We start from the raw sequence: 23,404 nt of genomic DNA on the forward strand, positions 1-23,404 counted from the left end.
TGCATCATGAGGACCTCAGGAAATACTTAGAAAATCAAGAAGCTGTTTTCTTGCTGTGAATTTGTTAAGACAAGACAAAATCTTCATTCCTTTAGCTGTAAAATGGAAATCACTAATCCCCATGTTCCTCCAAGCTGTTGGAGGCCCCAATGCATTTAGGAGAGTGCTCTGCCAAATGTTTGGGGACCCTTAGAGAGAAAGCCTCATTGCAACTATAAATTTTGGTATTATGACTCTCTGCCAAATGCACAAATAAGTATTGCAGAAACATAAGAACATGTTTCTAATGCTGTTGATTATAATCCATTATCTGAGTACCCCTGAGTGTGCTGTGTTTCTGCAGATCTACTGATTGAAGAAGAGTGCTAGATAATAAATGGCCTTGAAAGCCATGGAAAAAACAGCAGGTTGTTGTCACACAACTAGCCAGAAGTGAAGACAGATAAGGCTACCAGGAAAAACAAAAACAAACAAACAAAACAACCACCCAAACAAAAAACATTAGGAATGGAAGGAACAGTGTGTGGAAGAGAGATCAGTGTAGGTGATGGAGGAAGAAAATGCATCAAAGTGTGTATTTTTGTCTAATTTTTACTTTTCCTTTACGTATACAAGAGAAAACACATGCTGTAACATAATTCTAGATGATTGCAGGTTTGTTTCTGTTGCTGTAAACAGTAAAACTGTCCAGGTATTCAAGACTGATAAATCATAGTCTTCAGATCCATGCATGCACACAAACATGCACAAAAGATATCACCAGGTAGACCAGGCTATGAATTTGCATCTACACTGTGATTCCTACCTGGGTATATGCTCACTAGAAAAGTAATTTGCAACCAAATGTCAAACGGCAGGCAAAAGTTTGCACATATCCACTGAGTAGCCATAGTGCTAATAGTTTATATCCTTCCTTTATATCCTCCACTGAGTAGCCATAGTGCTAATAGTTTATATCCTTCCTTGCTTCACATGCTTATATTTTCGGTCCATAAGAACTGAAGTTTATTTGATAGCATACTGTGATTCAGAGTTTGCTGTATGTTTAGCGCATTAAATATACCTGCAACTCTTCCTGCTTGTAGCACTTGTTTGATCTTGGTGACATTTGTGACCTCTGTTTCTCTGACGAGTCAAATACTCAAGGTATTTTCAAAATAAAGATCAGATGTCTCTAAGAGGGTACACCTTTACCAAGCTACTGCAGGGAAGCTAAATGAATTCCTTTTATTGGTATTCACTGTAGAAGAAACTGGGGAGATTCCTGTGCTGGAACTCTTTGGTGGGGAAGAAGAGGTCAGCAGCTGTCTGAAATTCTAAATGACTGTAGAAGAAGTTATTGAAAAAACAGCCAAAATGAACAGTAGCACATCTCAGCATTGCCCCCAAAGTTCACCCAGAACTCAGGGACGAAACAACTAAGGTACCAACAGCAGTGTACTGCTGTTCTTTCAAAACTGCCGTGGTACCTCAGAACTGGGTGCTGCAAGGACACCACTTCTAAGAGATACCTTGGCTGAAGAACTGGTAAATCTGGTGTATATGCTGGGGAAATAAGTCAAAATGAGAATAAAAGGAATAAGAGCACAGGATTACTCAATTCCTAGACAAATAAAATTCGATTTGGATGAGTCAACATCGTGTCTGTAAGGGGAACTGCTGTCTTACAAACTTCTGAAGAGATTGAAAAAAGCATAAGGATAGATGGTCAGTGTAGTTGCTTCTAGAATTGTAAGTTAGCCTTTCTCAGCTTCTGCCTAGGCAGTATTTTTTTTTACAGAAAATATTGATTTGTCAAAACAAGCCGCAATTCAATGAAAAATTTTCTAAAATTAACATAAAAAGAGTAAAAGAGAGTGTTTTTGAGGTCAGATTTTACAAGACAAAAAAAATATCTCTGTTCTTATCCTTCCCTAATCTTCAGTCATTAATCATTTCATTGCAATTTTAAAGGGAAGGATCTCTCATTTCCCTTCAATCTCATCCTTCATCCACATGCAAGGTAACTATGTAGTCTTGCCCTCGATACATTTGCTAAACTTTCATTGAGCAGCTCTTACAAGGAGTATCAAAAATTTCTGTGTAAATAGGGCCCACAATCAGAAAAGGCAGAGGAAAAACTGTGGTACCAGATCTATAAAGCAAAGTACCTTTTTCATAGAGGAATCACTTGTCAGAACTGCTTCCCCTTCTTCCTTTTCTATCAGTTTGCACCTCTTTTACACTACTGCCACAGGTCTGTGCACTTACATGTTCATGCTAGAGAAGCTGCTGCCTATAGGGCAGTTTTCTGACAAGGATTCATGGTGTTTACCTTAACACACTAATTAGTAAAAGCCCTTACAGTGCTTTCCTCATTCACGACAAATTGCAGGTGTTATTCCATTAAAACACTGCTTCAAGTTCCCTAAGGCTTCCCCAATATATTTTTTTTAACTCATCAAGCTATGCAGGGTTAAAAATGCTTTCCTTGGTCTTACATAGTTACAGAAGAAGTCTCATATGTAAACTACTATTTGTTGATGCCAGGGTTAGGAGAAAGCATACAGCTGTCTAGATAAGGTACAGCATAAGCAAAAACATGAAGGGCCGTCTGCCTCTCTGCTTTCTGGGGAGAGGGGGGAAGAAAAAAGATCATTCCATGGCAGCAGATGGCTACAGCTCATTACTGTGTGGACGTACAGCATAGAAAGTGGAATGATAAATTAATTAGCATTCATCAGGAGTGTGTCCCAGAGAATGGTATGTGCTCATGCCATTTTGTTTCATGTCATATTAATTGAGAACTAGATAACTGACATAATGCACTAAACTAATCATGGCTTTTGCTAACAGTAGTTGATAAGCTGAAAATCTCTTGCATGGGGAGAAAATATTTATTTCCTTACAGACACCATGACAGAGCTTGTGGCTGTACACATATACACTCTCTACCATCACTAACTTGACATTAAGCTAATTTACAGTGCAATGCATTTTATGTAAGTTTATTTTAGGCTTTAATCTAGTAACTTTCTGATTAAACCAGACCTCACCAATATTTAATGAGTAATTTTTCCTCCTGATGTTTGGCTGCGAAGAGGGCTTCTTCGTGGGGGGAATAACGAGTTGTGGCAGTTCATGCAATAGGAAGGGGTCATGCAGAAACTGCTACATCCAGTTTGCAGTTCAGTTTGTTATTAGGGCATTTGAATAGCTTAGCTTGCTTCAGAGTGAAAAACTTACATAACTGCTTGTCAGTTTTAATAAATAACTGTAAAAGATGTAGGTTACAGACACTTTTAATGTGGATTTGGGCTTTCCATAACTATCAGTTCCATGAAAACCTAGGCATTTTTTGAGTGTGTCAAGTAAAGACCTTGAAACTGAGATACAATAAATCCTCCGCCATTTCTGAAAAGCAGATGAGGAATCAGTTCCAGCTGCCTCTCCATTCTCTTTTACTGGGACTGTGCTTTAGCTGTGACTAAAAACTGCCTGAGGTATGACAGGGCATCAAAGACCCTGCAAAGAAATATCAAGGAATATTAACTAACCAAGAGGCAATGAACAGCATAACACATTAAAAACAGGCAGGTTAAAAAAATAATAATAATAAAAGCTTTTTTTTTTCCTTTTTCTTTTTTACAGACCTTTAAACTGCAGTTGCAGCATCAGCTAATCAGCTGCAAAATAGGGTACCAGATCAATGCAGAATCTAGCCCAGTTTATAGAAGTACGTTTCAGCAAGTTCCTTGCTTTGTTCTTTAACAGGTGAAAAAAAGACCTGTTAATGACAAGACACTCATACAGTGGAGCTGCCATCACCAGGATCTTGGCTTTAGGTAAGACAGGAGAACACCGCAGCGGTACCACTGCACAGCTACTCCCTGTGCAGTGCTCTGCCTTGCTGGGATAGCAGAGCAGCATGTGGTTTTCCCACCGCTGCCTTATCCCCACCTTTTAAATACTGAACTGATTTCCTTTCTGTTGATCAGGAAGGAGAACATGCCAGAAGATGGGTTTGTGCCATCAGAGAGGGGCTGGAGGCATCAGGCTTGCCTTGCAGTATCAGATTGGTTTGGAAGGATCTATGGAGAGAAAAGTTATTCAAAACAGTGCTGCTTCAAATCGCATGCACCAAGCTTTCAAAATACGGTTTCTAAAGACTGTAGTCTGCTAACAGAAATGAGAACCAGCAGTGTGAAGGGACTGCTCAGAACCACCGGTGCCAACCACCGGTGAACTGATCCGGGCACCGGAACTGGTGAAGTTGTTTCAGAGCAGTGATCAAGAACCATCTTACTAGATAGAGGTGAACAGTGGGCGACTCTAGCAAGAAAACTCACACACACACACAAATGATTATAAGTAAGTTAGCTTCCAAAAGCTGATAAAGTTTTTTAGCAAAAATGCTTCCCATAGAAAATGAGTATTTATTAACATAACAAAACATCTCACATGCTACGCCTCTCAGCTTTTTTTTTTTTTTTTTTTTAAGTTGGCCATGATTTACTATGGAGAACAACCAGTGCAATTTAATAAGCCTTATTTTCTTAGGGGGAAAAAAAAAAGAGGAAAAAAACCCCACAAAACCTAGGATTGCAGTTAACAGCTCATTTCACTGTGTCAAAAGCTGTAGTCAAGGAATCATGAAGAATCTTTTTTATTTCCTCCTTGAAATGATATTAAAGACAAGAGATATCTCAACAGTGGCATCCATATTTAGATACTTTTGACTATAACATATTGGAAATATTATTGTTCATTACTTTCTACTTGGAAAGAAGGCTCATACACTGGTACCACTGCCAGATGTGGAAGAACGAGATTAATACCAGGTGACTAGTAACTATCCAGGAATTTAAATAACCTGCACTGAACAGGAACACTTTGAAAATCAGGATGCCTGGATGAGGGCTAAAAATTGGCCTAGAAAATCTTTATTTTACTAATACTAATTTTCTGTAAATCTGAAGTATAACATCCAGGAACCTAGAAACCCATTACTGTCACACTAAAGTTCAAGTGCTCTGGCCTAGTTGAAGGTAAGAAGAATAAACACAAGGTAGGAAATTTTCAAAGATTATTCAAACAGATAAAGAATTGGAATATAAATAAGCTGCTTTGCATGGCTTATGCAAAATAGCTATTACTTTTTTAATGAGATTACAAGTTTCTTTGATAAAGGCAACCACAACTTCAATAGACTAAGATTTTCTAAGGCACTTGAATTAGTAACACACAATGTGTTCATTAAAAAGTAATCACTTTTCTATATCAATAGAGTACATGAGAAATGAATTGGGAATTGCTGCAGAGATCTTAAAAGTCATATCTGTGGGGAGTCATGCATACAGGGCTTCTAGGGAAGCTATGGTTAGACTTTTGGCATCAGAGCTCTTTTAACTTGCCACGTCACTGTGCAGAAAGGGAGACCTTCCTAAAGGGGCTCATTACCACCTCAGCATGACTTAAACTGTGCCAGCATTCCTTCCTGTGTGTCCACACATTAAGGTAGACCAGAAAACTGATACCGCTTTAAAATATTCTAGTTGCCATCCTTCCCTAAAAAGACAGATATAACTGATGTAGCGCTCTCAGCTGGATCAATTACTGGTCCTTATTCATCATGCTTGTACTAGAAAAGCAATGAAATGGAAAAGAGACAAAGTAGAAAAAAACTAGAAATTGCTATAAAGTCAGCACTCCTAGAATGTGCAGATGGTCAGAGGCTCGGTGGTAGGCAGTAAGGAGAGCAAAGCAGGCAGGCTGTCTGATCTGGATCATTTGTGAAAATCCGAGCTTATTACGAGAGAGAGAGAGGCGGCAAAAGCACTGCAACATTTTACATCTAGGAATAAGAGTAGAGCCAAAGAGGTCGTCCTTACGGATTGGAGGGCTGGGTCCTGGAAAATCCCAGTCCTGAAGAGATCTAAGGTACGGAGCAAGCAGGCAACTCGGCACTTCCAGCTGAAGTGCTGCAGCAGTGAGGGCTGGGAAGCCCTTTGGATGCGTGAACAGTGGAGTAGCAAACAGAACTAAATATGCAATTTTATGTTTGTGATTAGCCCTGGTAACTACTGCACTGCAGCCCTGGGAACATGCACATTGCAGAAAGGGTCCTCAGAAATTGGAAAGCGTACAGAAAAAGCTGCAAGGATGTGTCAAGGACTGTGGAAGAAGGAAATCCTACTGTAAGGATTTTAAAGATCAATCTGTGTAGTTTAACATAATAGAGATTGAAAAGTGACCTTATTACAGTGCACAAGTATTTGCACTGGGAAAAATACCAGGTCTCAAAAAAATCTCTAACCCTCTGAAGAATGGGTAGTAACAGGCAGCAGCTATAAGCTGAAGCATGGCAAATTCTAAATTTGTCAGGCACTTTAGACCGTGAACAAGTTATGGAAAGAGACAGAGCAAACATCTCTTGATGATTTCAAATTAAGGCCATATACTTTTGGGGAAAACAAGCTTTAAACAACCTCCTGGGTTCTACAAATGAGATGGAAGTAAATAAGATTGCTGGCGATAGGAAGAATACTAAACTAGCTGAGCTAATAGCCTTTGCTGACTTTAGGCTGAATGGTGAAGGGCCTTGGTGTTCCAACAAAAATAGCCTGGAGAAAAGAAATAGCTGTTAGCATTAAATTTAATAAAATTAATGTACTGTCCAGGAAACTTTCTATCTTGATACCTTAGGAAACTAAAGCGCTTTTGTCATTCAAAAGGCACCCATGTCCTGTGCAGCAGTCCCAGCTTACCCAGGCTCCCAGAAATATCCTGTCCCAGCACGGCCAGGCTTTCAACCCGAGCTCAGAAGAAACAGGACCCTATGGGACCCAGTGACCTGCTGCTGCCAGGTTCTGTCATTGCTGAGCCCTCCTCCTCTTCCCCCCACAACTACAGAAATATTGATTTTAAAGAGAAGCCAAATGGATGTAGCCAAGTTTTGGTCCTACATCAATCCTATTAGAGTGTTTTTTCCAAGAAAGATCATTCCTGAGCATGCCAGCTCAGCTGTCATTTGGCTGCCGTGCGCCTTGGCAATGTGCCCTCGTGGAACGTTTCCATTTTGGTTACTGCCCAAAAGGCACTCAAACACCTGAAACAACTGGTTTCTTTTGCTTGCTGTGGTTGAGTCTTCACAGGCAAATCTCACTTCTCAACTCCAATAAGTATATCATTACTTTATATTAAGGCTTCCTAATAAAGCCTTCCAGAAATTTTAAGACTAAGGTTTTCTTTGGAAAACATAATTAAAATAACAATATTCTACAAATGTTCTTTTAGACAAAAAAAAAAAAGGAAAAGAAAAGTTGATAGGAGGTAATGAAAGAAATTTCTTTCAACAAGGTAGATTTTGATGTTCATCAATTCTACTGTACTTTGGCTGGTTTTAAAAATAAGAGTCATTTAAAGTTTGTATGAATTCCTTTGTGGTCATATTTTATGAAAGTAATCACAATGATAGAACTGAAATAAGAGCTTTGGAACCTCTAAAATTAATGTTCCTTGAATTCTATTTCACAGAAAATTAAGTTTTTACTTCTGATTCAAGCCAAAAGGAACATTTTGAAATGGCTAAGTTTTCCATGAAGCAGAAACTGAGCCTTCACCAGGTCTACCCCGTACCCGAGGTCTGGCAGCACCAGCAGGGTGACAGTCAGTTGCTGGTTCAGGCTCATGACAAAGCAGCGACGCTTCAGCAAAGCTCATGAATCCATGTATTTTCCCAAATACACCCAAGCTTCACTGATCACCCAGGAAACTGTATGTTCCTGCATAACTAATCCATGCCTGGCCCAAATCTTCTTTAGACTCCACTAGCCAGGAGTGTGATCCCACAGCAAAGGTGCACACAGCACCATCCCGCTTCAGCCTGGGCTTGGCCTGCGTGCTGAAGTCCTGCTTGTGAACCAGCAACTCCCTTGCAGTCACAGAGCTCCCCTTGGCTGTGTGTAAACCTGCCCTGCACTCCAGGAAACCAACGTGAGCTCAGGGCAACACTGAGAAAAAATGTTTAGTTTTATAAATCCCTGCTTGCTGTACATTAGCTGAGCAGAGGTGGAGGATGGAAGAACTGTGAGTATTACTGATATGACCTTGCCCCTTCATAGACAGCCTCACGGGTTGCTTGCAATCAGCTCACCCAAGCTACTGCTGGAGTGGCTTAACCCCAGTTCAGTCCCATTTGGGCTGCATCCCTCAGAAAACTCATCCTGCATCAGATCCTGAAATAGCTAGTGACTGAAGTTCTCCTGCAGTCCTATGCAGAAAATGAATTGTTTTCCCTGTTTGGAAGAAGTTAACCTTGCCTCCACCTGCATTTGTCCTGCGTGGAAACTTGTTTCACATCTGCTGCACTGAACAGCCATTAGCAAAGTTTTGTTCCTCAAGTTGGTACTGTGATTGGAGACCTCATCTGTCATTTGACAGACTGCATGAATGTGGAGGATGGAGATTATTCTTATTCTTCTAGGCAGAAACTACCCAGTCAAAAGCTGTCTGCTCAGCAATCCATCATCTGCCTCTCCCCAGAACAAGCAGGTGTGACAAGCACAGTAACTACCCACTTCATCATCATCTGCACCTCATTTGATGAAAACGAATTTCTCAAGTGCACGTGGAGAACCAATTAAAAAATCCAAGCGACTCTTTTGTTCTTATATTCAAGTATTTAAGTTCTATCAGCTTCACTCCGAGCCAGGGAGGTGTATCCAAGAGAAATACTCCCTAATTCCTTGTATAATGTCATAAGCTTGAGATTTCATTGCAGATTTTATTCCTTTAAACAGAACTTTTGGTTACTCAAGATTATTTATTTATTTTTAAACAACATCAGTTAGGAAGTACTTTTTAAAAGGATCCAGAGTCCAGAAAAGTATTCATCAAAATGTTACAAGATTGTGTGGTACACTGAAACACTAACTTTCATCATAGTTTTTCAAAAAAATAAAAAATATTTATTTTTTTATGAGCATAAAAAGTTTAAGGAGCTTATTGATCACAGCTGACAGGTATCTGTACAATGAGGGAATTTTATGGTGACAGATGGGCCTATAATAATATTAATACCCTAACCACCTGGGTTTTAAACCATGCTTTTCATCAGCGGATCATAAAGCACTTTACAAATGAGGTCAAACATCTAGTGGGAAAAGGCAGAATGAGATGTAATGGTTAGAAACTGAGGCCAAACAAACATAAACAAGAAATAAAGCACACTCCGTTTGTTCTTCTATTTATCACAAAAGCAAGATGATTAACAAAACAGGGAACATGCCTGCCAGTACCACATTCTCCATCATTGTCACAAGGGCAGGATCTCATGCCAAATATATAACAGTTCTTGGTCTTGAAAATCTACAATCTACTGTACTTTTCTTTATTTCCAGCCTACCCACCTACCCAGTTAGTCAGACAAACCTTGTACATCCTCTCTCTGAATGCCAAGAGAGAGCGTGCCCTTGGAGCTCATGGTCATGAAATAACCCAGGCTTTTTATCCATGTCATTTCAAGCCACTGAAGCCATAAACCAACGATGCTGGGCGGTCCTTGATACCTTCATTAGAAGGATTTGATAGGACTAAGCCCAGCGATGAGGTAGACTGACCACCTCGCTCATGACGGGAGCGTGGCCGTGCTGGAATTCAAGCACGCAGGCAGGCCAATCGGGGACATGCAGCATCGCCCCCAGATGAACTTATTGTGTCCTAAGTGCATTAGCAGCTTCAAGATGACATTTCAAGATGATAACAGTTTTCGAGACATTTTTAGAAATCTGATGGTGAAAGTGCAATCTTCTGTTTAAACCACTCAGTGCACCCTAGACTGTTCTGCCATAAGCTGGCAGACGGATCTGAAAAACTGAACAGCATGAACACCTCAAACTCAGTTACTTACTTGAGCTTTTTTAAAGGTACTCACATTCCTTGGCAAGCCTGACCCCAAAATCACCTATTTTCACCTTTGCTAAAAAAGAGTAAAGATTGATCCTTCTGCAATAGCTCTTGGAAAAATTGTTGCTACAACATCCAGCGTCTCACTTGCTGTCTCTGTGCCTCAGGCTAGAACTTGGGAGAACAGATACTATGTCCTAGAAAGTGCACCTTGTGTGTGTGATAAGGTTTTCATCTTGAGCAAAGCACTTTAGATCTATTGTAAAATAAAACCCAACATATCCAGAAAACAGATGTTTACTATTCAGATTGGCCTGTGCATTATTAGCAGACGAAAGAACCTCAAATGCTCAAAATACAGCAGCCTTACATACAGAGCCAAACGCAGCCCAACACATCCCAAGGTTTCAAGCCCTGCGTTACTGCATGGTGCACTTTTAAACTTCGTGGTTGAGTAACTCCGCAACTGAACTCCAGTCCCATTAGGGATCACAGGCCCATGTAAACAAACCAAAGTCCAAAAAGTGATAATGGTCTGAGCAAAGGGCAGAATGTGGACGTAGGAAAGAAAGGAAGAAAGCAAGATAGAATAAGCTCCACACTTACAGATCTGAAGGAACCTACTCAGCAGAGTTGTTGCGGAGGAAACCAAGCATGAGGAACGTAATTTCAGTGTTTTGGAAGGAGCTACCTGGATTTGTTCTCTTTGCTGGGATTTTTATGCCTGTGACTTTACTTCTGCTGCTGCTAATCGCCTACTTCAGGATCAAAATATTAGAAGGTAAGTTTGGACTCAGGGCCAATGAGGGGGTAGAGAGACAAAACTTTATATTTAATAGAATACAGTTAGGTTTGGGCCAATGAGTAAACAGAACAAATTATGATCATAATGTTCTCAAGTTGTGTTGCATTTTAGTTCACTTTTCAAAGAGAACCTGATCTATAAAAAATTGTTCAGCCTGACCCTCACTTAAACTCCATAGTTTTATTGACTGAAATATTCATTTGAAAAGGGCAACCAAACTGAAAAAGAAAATGGGTGGCTAAAGCACAGATCATTTTCCTCTGTGCTTTCACAGTGTGTCTTCAGCATGTCAATTAACAGCAACCCAATAACTAGTTGGCTACCGACTATGTCTGTGTTTTTTCAAAGGTATATATTTGCTTTTATTTTGTATTTAAATGTACCTGGCCGTGTCTCACTTCTGTCAGAAAGTGTGGCCGCAACTGCTTCCCTCTGACTTTACATATATTTAAGGACAGTGCCACAAATCCTGCTACCAGTCATGCATACCTCAATGACTGAACATGGTCAGCCCTTCTAAGACCGTTTCTTGAAGACACTGGGTTAAGCTTTTTCCTGAGATTAGCTGCCTTTTGACCTTCTCTTGATATGAAATGTTGGGAAAGCAAAGCAGATAGCTGTAAAACCAGAGGTAACGCAGAGCTTTTTGGTTCTTCGCAATTAGATGCCTGTATGGGCCAGCAGTCCATAATGCAGTTATTGCAGGTTTCAGCTCCAATAGTCCACCCAGGATCTCGGAAGCAGAGAGGTAGCTAAGAAAGCCCGAAGGAAAATCCTGACCTTAGGGTGTGCAGATGAGAAATTGAGACCTTCCCCTGGCACCGACCCAAGGTTCATCAGCCAACAGGAAGGTGCCAGATTTACCCAACCAACACAAAATTTGGGTTTTATTTCATCTTCATCTGGATGCCAGATTAAACAGTATAATTTGTACATTCTTAAGGTCTGTTCTATCCTGCAGCCTTACGAAATTCTGAAAATTGGGCAATTTAGCACAGTCCTAAATGCAAGAAAGGCCACATAAATCCAAACATGTAGAATTAACCACTTCCCAAGCATCTAGACTTGAGGTTTTAATATTCAGGATAGGTGTTCCCTTACAAACACACACACACAAACACAAATAAGCATCAGACTGCTATACTCAGATGTTTCCTGTTCAAGATTTGCTTTGCAGATGCTGAATTTAATCAACAACGAAGCTTGTTCTGCATTCCTAGCTCAGCTCTGCCTTCACTTCCTTTCTAAAGATAACTAATAATTGCCAATAGTTTTTCACACAATAGCAAACAACAACAAAAAATGATGTGGCACCAAAACATCACACAATTCAATAAATACCAAAGAGGAGGAAGCCTACATGTTGATGGTTCCTTCCTGAAAAAGGTTGTAATGTAACTACTGCATTAAAGTTGGGATAAAAGCAGAGGCTCTCCCTGTTAGCAAATAATCCTCTGTGTCCATCTGCCACAGTTAGATGTTAGCTATTATGAAATCAAACTGAGGTACTACTGAACTGATTTCCTCTTGCTTTTCTATTCCGTCTGAGATCTGGCAAAACAGGGAAGCAGGTGGATTACCCATGAGATTACTCTGATATGAGATGGCTAGTCAAACCTATCACTTAAGCCTCCAGGCAACACACACTAATGATTCTTTGCAGGTCTCTCTGGACAGGCAAGTTAATATGTGATCCTGTCAGCTGAGTCAGAATCAGTTTTTAAAAGCATCAGGTGAACCAAATAACTAAACAGGGATAAGCCTGAGAATTTAGGTCAGTGCGCTCTTACAAAACTCCAGAAATTCAGAAGACCTTTGGTGTCTTATTTCCCTCAAAAAACAAACCAAGGCAGTCTGCATTACTTGCATGCCTTGTTTCATTGTCAACCAAGCGCTGCTCCTTTCTCGGTGTGAACCATGAGAAGGGTTCCACGTGAGTGTACCAAACGCCATCTTGTTACTGTCCTTCCAAGCCCCCTTCAAAATAAAACTAAGCCCAACAGAACAACAGACTTTCCTCTGAACAACTAACAATATCAAGGGAAGCTCATATCCTGTGACAAAGCCTTTTATACTAACTGGATGGGAGTTTTTGTCCTGCTATTTCCCCATTCCTCTCCAAATATTCTCCAGGCCTCTGACAACAGTGTCCTGTTTTGAAGATGCAAGGCTATGGGCCAGGCAGCATTTCTCTGTTTGCATCACACTCAGCACAGGGAGGATCAGTGCAACGATCAAGGCTCTCATGGTGCTGGCACAGTAAAACAATATTATTTGCCAGTTGAAGGCTAATTGCTCTCCTTGCAACTGATAAAGGAATTTAATTCTGGTTGAAAGTTGGACGAGGCAGATGAAAACAGAATATTTCTGTTGATGTCAACAGACCTTGTGCCAGTGCTTCAACAGGCAAAGCCATAATCCTTATTTCATACATAGACTTTCTTCTAGAGCATAGATGAATTAATATTAACTTGCTAATTATGCATCTTCAATTTAATTTGACTGGCTTTTACTAATATATGCCAGCTCCTTTTCTGCATAAAAATTCACCACTGGGAAGTACTGCATTCTTATTTATTTTTTTCTTTTTTTTTTGGCTTACTTTTCAGTTAATCAAGAACTGGCCATGGAGCATGACTGCCTCTTGGATTATCGTGTCCAACGGCAGAAACCAAGAAGATCTGGAAAAAAAGAGATCAAATGCAGGAACTGAATGACGTTTAAAGGAATCTGCCTCAGGAAGCAAGGTGAAAACCAGCATTCAGCTCTGCAGGTTTGAAAATAACCTGCTGTAGGTAAATACTACAGGGAAAACAAAACGCAGAGAAGTTAATGCTGTGCTGTACAACTGAAGCAGCTGCTGCCATTCCAAAAGGTCCTGTAACAGCTCTGCTTTCTCACACGAGACCCCATAAGCAGGACTTTGCTGAACTCACAGACACCAGAGATTGCCTGCAACGCGCTGTAGCAATTTGTTTACATGACGCAGGATTTGGGGGTAGGGGGAAAATCATTTTGCTCACTACTCCTTCTCTAGTCCATGGAGAAGAAAACTCAATATAACAAGCTCCTTAGAGAGCTGAGCAGGCACATGCAAGGCGCGCAGTCTTATTACATTGAAGATGCAGAAATAGCAAGCTTGTATCAAACAGACATCTGGGAAATTGAGAAGGGTGATGGAGGGGAATGGACTTCTCATTTTAATTAGCTTTTATACTTCAGGAAAGAGTATAGCTCTTCTAAAATACATTTCCCACAGAATTTGGAAACAAGATGTAACAGTGATGATGTAATAGGATGTTTCCCCGCTGTTAGTTCATGTCACATTCTGAAACCATGAAAAGATACAATCAATATTTTGGAAAACAATTATTTTCATCTGAGCACATTCATTGAATAAATGGATGATTTTACAAATAATAAGCATAAACATGGAATTTTATATCATTTTTCCCCCATTAGGTGTGCGTGTATAATTTTCAATGCATTTCAGATTGGCTGAGGAAAACAGAATGTGATTTTTTTTTGAGAATACCATTGTCTTCTGGATTCTCCGGTAAAGTTTAAACCCAAACGGAGCTGAGTGTCAGAACTGTCAGCAAGCTGATTCTTACAAGAAAGAGGATGAGAAGTGACTGGATTCCTGGCCCTGACTGTTGCCTGTCCCTCACTTGCCCCAAGTGCTGGCTGCAATTGCCTTTCATTGCAGCGGCTTCTCATTACCCGACCCTGCAAGAGCCGAGGGGATGATGCCTTGCCTGGGATTGCCTGCTTTTTTGCACAGTGCAGGTTCTCAAGAGCCTTTTGAGAACTTCTTCTGATCATTTTGTAAATCCTAATGAGGCTGTGACCACAGGTTTAAGAAACACAGTAATTTACCAAAAGCTTCGAAAATATAGCTGGTCCTCTGTCACATTTTAATACTGTTCTATTGTTAAAATACTTAGTTCATCAGATAGTTCTACACCTATGCAAATAGCATACCACACATGGCATTGAACAAGTAAATAGACATTTATTACTGGAAAAAGCTACTTGGACATTAGTAAAGAAAAGGGAAAGGTTGGGATGCCAAAACACAAGTATTGCTAATTATAGGTTTAATAGCCTCTATCTAGTCTCCTGAGTAAACTACCTGTCTTTTTTAAAGTACAGAGTAATTTTTGATTCCACTTGAAATCAGCAAAAGGTGCTGGGTGGAGAAAGCCAGGCCTGTTTTCAGAAGCCATAGTGCTTTTGACATGAACAGCAAAAGTTGTACCTACAAGACTTGAAAGGTTACTATGGACTTTGATCTCAAAGGCAGAAACTGTAACAGAAACGCAGCAAAACATGGAAGACAGCAAAACCCAGCCTATCTCAGTGGGCTGCCAGAGGACACTATGATTCACTGGCAGGTTCCCCACTCCTGGCTGGAAATGGACTCAAGAAGCCCGTTAACAGTCTGTGCACTTCAAGATGCACCCCTTAGCTCTGTAAGATCCTGCAAGATACTGAAGAGAACTTCTGGCAGTCAGGCTGAAAAAGGCTTTTCTCCTTCTGATTTTACTCTTCGCGGTAAGCGCTGAGTGTGCAGTAGAGCTGGGCTTGTAAACTTCACACCAATAACTTTACTTGACAAACAGAAAATAACATATGTTGTAAGTCACAGAGCTAAAGGAAGGGAGCCCTCCAAAGGCAGCTCAAACTAGAAATCACAGTAACTGCCTATAACCTGGGTGTTAAGTGGATCTTACATTGCTAGCTTCAGGAGGCCCAAGGCCTTCAGGAGCACCCGCTGCCTTATCTCCTCTCAGACCTGGCCGTTCACGTTACCTGGCTGACCTCGTACACCACAGTCCATCGCACGGAGCTGTTTCCCCACACCCAGTATATCCCAGACTGCACACAAAGGTGAAGCGGCTCAAAATCTTGTAACGCTGCCCTAGCTTCCTCTATTTGTGAAAGCAGCTGCTGTTACCTTTAATGCTGTCACCAAGCATAGGTCAGCCAGGTACAACAGCTTTGAAGAACTTTGAAAACACTGAGACACAATTATTAGGGAGTGTCAAGAACATATTTATGTATTTATGTGCTATAGAGATTGAGATCAGGCTGTGATACAGAGTCTTTTAAATGAGTTCTTTACTCATACATTTATTATTGACCATATAAACAATATACACAACACAGAGAGCTTACATAAAAAAAAAAGTTTTTGCTCCTGCTTACACACTTAATGTTTTTTTCAGCGTGAATGTTCCTGTAAGACAGAAAGGTTTAAGATCAAACACGCCTCAAATAGCGCAGATCCAAGAGCTAAGGTCAGATACATCTGAGGGGAGAGATCTGCAAGTTTGCTTCTAACGACCTCCGGCTGCCTCCGGCTCTGTCACCTGCAAAGCCAATTGCACGAGTCTGACCCGTGGGCCCCCAGGCAGGGCTCGGCCCTCTTTACCATTCCACATCTATGGGCAATGTTTCCTCTCCATACAGAGTGCTCCTCCGAGCAGCTCCAGTCTGGCTTTTTCCCCCCACTCTCACCACAACACAAAGCACGTAACAGAACATGTACGGCCTGCTCTGGCATGCTCAGACCACATCTTATTACACAAGCAATGACTGCTCTGTGCTCTCCAGCTATCATCATATATGTCAGCCCTATTTTTCTTCTGTCTCTGAACAAGTAATCACTGCCTGGTGTCCCGGTGTTCAAGTCCTCTGCCCTGTTTAAAGATCAATTTTAGTACTCCTGTCAGAGAATTACCAACTGTGGCTGAGAAAGATTTTTTTGGTTGCAAGAAAAGGATATCAGAAATACAACTTACCGGCTTGCCTATTAGGATACTATTAGATATTAAGTTCTGCAGCACTGTATGCTGCTGGAATAGAAGTCCCTCATTCCTTTTAATCATTTACTAATTTTCAGTGTCTGGCAAATCCTTGGAAACAGCTGGTAAAGATCAAAGCAATATACAGGATTCAGTACTCTGGTTTCATAGAACACGTCTTATTTTCTTGTGCAATATTTAAATCCAAGTAATTTTTACTTTCCAAATAGATCAGGTGCATTCTGTGGCCATGCCAATTAATTGTTTCTTACTTGAGTACATAAACTTTTGTGATTATGGATCCTTTTCAATAACACCTTGAAATATCTTCTGCAATTTGCTCTTTCCATTTTTATTAAATACAATCTACATAATCCATTGCAGGCACATTGGGACAGCTGCTACCTATAGGAAAAACATAATTGATTTAGCTTAAAGAAACATGCTGCTGATGCAGGGATCTTATATAGTGTTCAGAGATTAAAGGAACTGTCAAACTTCCTAAAAATTCCAAACATCTACTGCCTCCCATGAAAGACCATGTGAAAACATACAACCATAGTCAAAATTTAGCATGTCTTACTACAGCACAAAATTGTTTTTGTTAATTACACAAAATGTGTGAGAATACCAAGATTTAAAATGCTGAAAAGCAGTATCACTGTGTAACAGTATTTTATTGCAAAACAGCCCCATAGGTACCAACCAGGATTCCATACAGCATTGAGATATTAAGTAAGACATAATTAAAACAGAAAAAGCACTGGCTGCCTTAGGCTCAACTACTTACTGAGCTGTAATTGCTAACATGAAGAGTTATCTGGCATTCAGATTCAGTAACATGCAGCACACTTACTGAAAATTTTCAGAAAAATCTGTTTTCAAGATGCTTTAGCCAAGGTTATCTTATGTAATTTCCTTGATTAAGAAAAATAAATTTTTAAATAACACTATTAAATAATTTGTCTTGATAAACTGCAAAAATATTTCCTAAATACATGAGAACTATGCAAAGTGATTGCAAGGAAAGTTTATAGTTATAACTGGAGTCCTCCGTCCTCCTCTCACCTGGAAAGCATACAGTATTCCCTCCACTTACAACCAGGAATAATGTTTAATGTGCTCATGTCACATCTCTGTGGCTGCTTCCTTGTCATGTCTCAGAAGAGACTTTAATGACTCAACCTACAATACGAAAGATAAAGGTAGCAAGAATGATCAAAACTCTGGATTAGCTTCTGCCTGGGGAAGGACAAACTTTCAAACTTTCTCGTTTGGGTGTCCCTTCTACTATATACAATGGAGAGAAGAAATGAAGCTAGCAGAAGGCAGGTTCAAAATAAATGAAAGCAAGCTTTTTATTTGTCTTTTTGGCCTTTTTTTTCCCCTAAAAGACACAGGAAATGATAAAAATGCTTGCCACAGGAAGTTTTTAAAAAGCAATAAGCAAATTCAAGTATAAAACAAAAAACTATCAGGCTAGAAAAATACAAAATATCACTGATGGACCAGTAAGTCTTAGAAAAATGCTGAAAGAACATTCTGGTAAAGTACTACTTGCTAGTACTCTAGAATGTAGTTGGTTACAGACATCCCCAGGCATCTGTTACTAACCTCAGCTGGAGTGAGAATTCTGGAAGGGACGGTCACTCAGCCCAGCCCCAGGCAGCCAATGTGACAGACCTACCTCCAAAAGCCCCGGGACCATTTCTTTCATTCCAAACAGAATGAGCACTCCAAGCTTTAGCCACACAGTAACTAAGTATTAATATTAATCCCAGCACTTGTTTTCCCCAGTGCACTGCAAAAAACAGAACATACTGAAAATCAAAATTGCTTCAAACCTTCCTTTGTTGTGCTGTCATGTCAACAGCTGCTCCAAGTAGCCCCCATTCCTCAGTAAAGATGCCTAAAAGCTAACAACTTTTCACTGATCATGGCCAAGTGCATAGGCAAGGATCATCCTGATCTACATCAGATCTCAGATTCTGATCCTTATCACACACAGACTCACAGACTCACAGAATGGTTGAGGTTGGAAGGGACCTCTAGAGATCATCTGCTTATCTTAATATTTCATTTCATCTGAAGATTTCTATCACAGCCAGCCTGAAAGTTGTCATTGTGCTTAAGCTCTCCAATAATAGAACATTTCAAGAAACACTTCATTCTGCAGTTGTGTATAGCTTTGGGCAATAGATCTGTTGTTTTTCGGAAACAATCTGTCACCCGAGTTGCTTGCTTTTCCTTTATTAAACCTTAATCCAGGAAACAATGCACAGAACATTCCCAACATTTATTATGAACCCTCAAGTGATCAAAATTAAAATCTTCTCACCATATATTAAGTATTTTTATGAAGGATTCACATGACTCATTTTTCTGCAGCAGTAATTAAAGCAGAACTAATTACTAAAATACGTTTTCCAGATTTTCATTAAGAGCGACTGTAATTATATTTGAAATGGCTTAATTATTGTAAGGCTAGCTTATAAAGTGTCTTGACCACAGTTTGTTTTCCTGCATGTGTTGCAATACTGTATTTGCTACAGATATATATATATATATATATATAAATATATATATATATATATATAAACACAATAAAACATCAGAATTGCCCAGTATTCTAGAACATTTTAATATTTATTTGCAACCAGCATCAGTAAACCTTGAGTATTTTTAGGATTGGCCGCACTTGGGAGCTACAGTTTTTCTACATGTCAAAGATAATAAATATGTGTGTTCAGTGTGTGTTTAATTAATGGAAGTGATAGCTACGCACAAACTATGCTGGCCTAAAGGCACCATTCTCTTGTTCCTGACATAAGGTTCAGGTTAGTATTTGAAGAAATATGGCTCTCAGTGAAGGTAATAGTTTAGGAATATTATATTTGTAATTTGAAGGATTAGATACAATTGTAATAAAAACAACAATACTGATCTAGATTGAGTCTAACACATCAAAGATCCAACTCAATAAGAAACTGAAGTAATACGCCTTCTTCTCACTAAACAAGTTCTGCAACTAATACTATACCACATCAAAAACCCCTCAGAGATTTTACAGTCTTTTCTTACATATTTTTGTATGAGAAATTCACCAAGACATCTGCTAAAAATCTTATCTTCCCATTTTGACCTCTTCCTGCCTATGCATAATGTGCTACTTTCTTGACAATCTCTCTATTCATACACAGTATTTTTTTCTCCTCATATTATTGGTTGGGTTCTTCTTTCATTTGAAAGAAAGAATGACTTTATTTTTGAAAAGCCGATGAATTGGATTCCCTGCTATTTTTCAGGTCTTAATTACATACACCTATATGCCCTGGGATGTAATTAAGAACACCTATATCCATATATAAATTAACTTCTTGGTTACTGTTGATTTATATTATTCAACTTACATGAAACCAAATATAACATGAACTAGTGTTAAACCAGCATGCTGACAGATGGCATCAAGTGAAACTGGGAACAGCACCAATAATGAATATATTGTTCAGAGGAGATTTTAAAAAAAGGGTATTAAGAAGTATTATGATGAGGTGTTACTTGAAGGCCACAGTGCACTCTCACCCAAAGAGCTCAGCAGAAGCACTTGCAGACTCAGGGGCATTTTCACATGTGGACTATTGTCCAGTGTGTTTTTGGCATCTAAAGGTTTCTTTTCTGAGACACAGAAACCAGGATGGTCACTGGAAGAGATCTAAAACAGACTGATACTCTAGCAAGAGCCAGAAGATCATACCAGCCTTCAGGTAAACCTGAAAAACTGCTCTGTATCAATTCCCTACTTTTCAAGGTTCTGTCGCCTCTAAAATTGCAGTTACCTCAAACCGACTTGCTCACCTTAAATATCTCTCAAATTTATGCCTAAGTGCCAAAAGTCAAGTAGAGAATAAACAACTTTATTTTATAAACAGAATTACAGAAAGCAAAATATCACTTAATAGAACTTCAAGCTGCTATAAATCTAATTTGGCATTTTAACTATACACAGTCAACAGCAAAAAAAAAAAATTGCCCCAAATAAAAATATAATCCAACATCAGTGACGGGTTTTCTCAACGGCAGTCCGTATCAAACGATATTACTGTCTTACTACTTTATGAATGAGATCCATCACTCAGTTTTGCTCAGTATCCTAAAAACCTGCATTAATTCATTAGACAAAGCATCTGAAACACATACTTTCTCAATAACAGAAATGTCAGTTCTAACATGTAGACAGTGAGGTTTAATAGAAAGCAAGTATTCTACACATGTATTCAAATAATGGAAGCGTTGAAATTTGGACATAGTAAGAAAAAAAATGAAAGCACTAAGGTTTTAAGCTGCCTATATCATCTCCTGTTGGAAGAAGAGAAGGATGCTTTGAACAAGGATGCTTCCTTCTTTCCTTATCTGGAATGTTGCAGACTGCGAAGCGTCTATATTATATAGAGTTGAGCATTGGCACCAAAGTGCAAAAGATTTTTAAAACACAGTGCTCAGTCAGAAGAAATTTCTCTGTACTCCTTTTTCTCTACGGACAGCCACACTATCTCTGTCCCTCAGAGAGAAGGAGATCCTTAGAACAGAAGGAGTTATAGATATATCAGTATAAAATTTATCCAAAGAAATATATTTTGTCAAATTTTAGGAAATGTTTTACTGTTATAAAAAACTTTGTTATATATATATGGTAATATATATACCTGAATAATCTGGAAAAAAAAATCTGTAAATTATTCCAGTAAGAGATTTCATTTGAAATATCTGGAGAAAAAAAAAAAAAAAAAAACTTATCTAAATTAGTTAAGATCCTCCTTTCTGCACAGTTACCACCTGCTCCAACAACGCTTACCAGATCTTTTGTTCACTTTCATGTAGTAAAGAAATCAGCTTCCAAAGTGGCAAGTAGGTGTGCAAAAAAAGATGAAATCCTCTAAAATGTCATAAAAAACTCTAAGATTGTTAAGTGGTTATAAAAAAGGAACAAGTCAGACTGCAAGGGAATATAGACCCAAGATGTTAGAGCAACGTTTGGTTTTGGCAGTTCAGTCTGGAATGTCTGGTCCTCACTGCGAGGCCTGGGGAATTGGAATGGTCACAACTCTTCATGGGCATGACCATGGTCACCGTCATTCCTTTTATTTCTGTAAGAAAAAGAGTGCAAAGATTATACACACATTCATGAGGAACAGTGTGAATTTCACATCAACGGATTTCAGATGTCCTCACTTCTCTAGAGGGTTTTGGAAATGGGAGGGTATGGGTGGGGGAGAGGAGGTTCCCTACTCAAGAATTCCCCTAGTGTTTAAGAGCTCACCTCTCGCACGGTTTACTGAAAAATTTAACCCACAATCTAGTGAATAGGTAAATACAAAATAACTCCTTCAAACAATAATCCTCGAGAACCCAAGTGTAGGATTTCTCATTTTTATTACAGACAACAAAGTTCTACAAAGATTATTGCTGTAGTTATAGCCAGGGCAGAGTTTTCATTACCTTAGAAACAAATAATCAAGAGTCACAGTGTAATTCAAAAGCCTAAACACAATCATCTAGAACTATTTTTGCCATTATGTGATGTGGGGCCTTGTCAGCCATTACCACCTTACAGTTCAGCGCCACCCCATGTCATCTCCTATATTTTCAGAACAAAGCTGGGGCATACATGCCATGCCTGCAGGGAGCTTTCCACAGTTTCCAGTGTTACTAAGCAACAAAGCTACAAAGCAAATGTAGCTGAACACTGAAATAAGAAATGAGAGTGACAACATATAGAGCTTCCTGAGCAGTTCTTTATTTTTGGTGACTTGGTCACATTAGCCTTTACTAAAAAGCAAACAAAAAGGAAACAAAACAACTCCCAAACCCCTACCCACTCCATCACCCTTCAACCCATTCAAGTATGAGGGAAGCCTTTCTTCTCTACAGCCCTCTTACGTATCTGGCACATGAAAACAAAGAAGCGTCTGCCAGGCACAGCACTGGGTGTTTTAAGCTACTGACAGCTGGGCAACTACTTGAGAGAGGTTGCAGCTTTTGAAATTCTTTCTAAAAAGGCCAGAATCATTCACGTCCACCAAAAGACAGACCTTTGATATTTCCACAGTTTATAACATTACATCTAGCAGGTGAAGCAGTGTTAACCTAACACTTCCAAACCTGATCCATTTTCTTCATGGATTTTATAAATTATGAGCAAAGGTTATTAATTACTTTTTCAAGTAACTGCACAACTAAAGCAATTTTCAGAGGGTAGCTCAAGCTTAGCTCTTGTACTATGTGAAAAATAGTTTCTGAGCAAGCTCAAAGGCAAGAGGTAATTGGTAATTCAGGTTGCTTGAAACAACCTTTAGATCTAACACGAGGCCTCTGATACAAACAACTGGGATAATCTTTCTGTCTGTGGGCAGAGGTTAGACATCCTACCTTGATCATCCTGGACTTTTTCACAGCATTCAATACTGTCAATGTAGGTATGCTGTATGTCGCAGGAGTTCAGTGTCTCCTACTAACAATAGCCAGGGTGTTTGTGATTGCTTTGTAGTTCAGGAAGACTCAAATTCTTTCATAATGGCAATTTGCAGGTGACACAAAGCTAAGAGGAGTGACTGATGGACCAGATAGTGTCCTGCCTTTTGGCCCTCAAAAGGCTGGAGTAATGGGCAGGGAGGAACCTCATGAAGTTCTACCAAGGGAAAGGCAAAGCCCTGCAGCGGGGCAGGAACACCACCAGCCACCACGACAGGCCAGAGGCAGCAGCTTTGCAGAACAGGACCTGGGCACCCTAGTGCACAAAGCTGCACGTGAGCCAGCAACAAGCCCTGGGGGTGAAGGTGGGCATCAGCGTCCCGGGCTGCCTTGGGAACACCGGCATGAGCCGCCTGAGGGGGTGACGTTTCTCCCC

The 23,404-nt window shown here is 39.7% G+C and overlaps 1 protein-coding gene across 1 annotated transcript; it reads left to right on the top strand.

Moving 5' to 3' along the window:
- Window positions 1–10,455: 10,455 nt before the first annotated feature.
- On the top strand, window positions 10,456–14,201 carry SMLR1 (small leucine rich protein 1). The gene is given in 2 exon segments (XM_088533856.1): window positions 10,456–10,666; window positions 13,300–14,201. Coding segments are annotated over 2 exon segments (297 nt in total). The 5' UTR covers window positions 10,456–10,539; the 3' UTR covers window positions 13,470–14,201.
- The last annotated feature ends 9,203 nt before the right edge of the window (window positions 14,202–23,404 follow it).

This window comes from Tinamus guttatus, unplaced genomic scaffold (genome assembly GCF_059628265.1).
Source record: "Tinamus guttatus ecotype Peru unplaced genomic scaffold, ASM5962826v1 Tinamus_guttatus_pri_ptg000525l, whole genome shotgun sequence".
NCBI lineage: Eukaryota > Metazoa > Chordata > Aves > Tinamiformes > Tinamidae > Tinamus > Tinamus guttatus.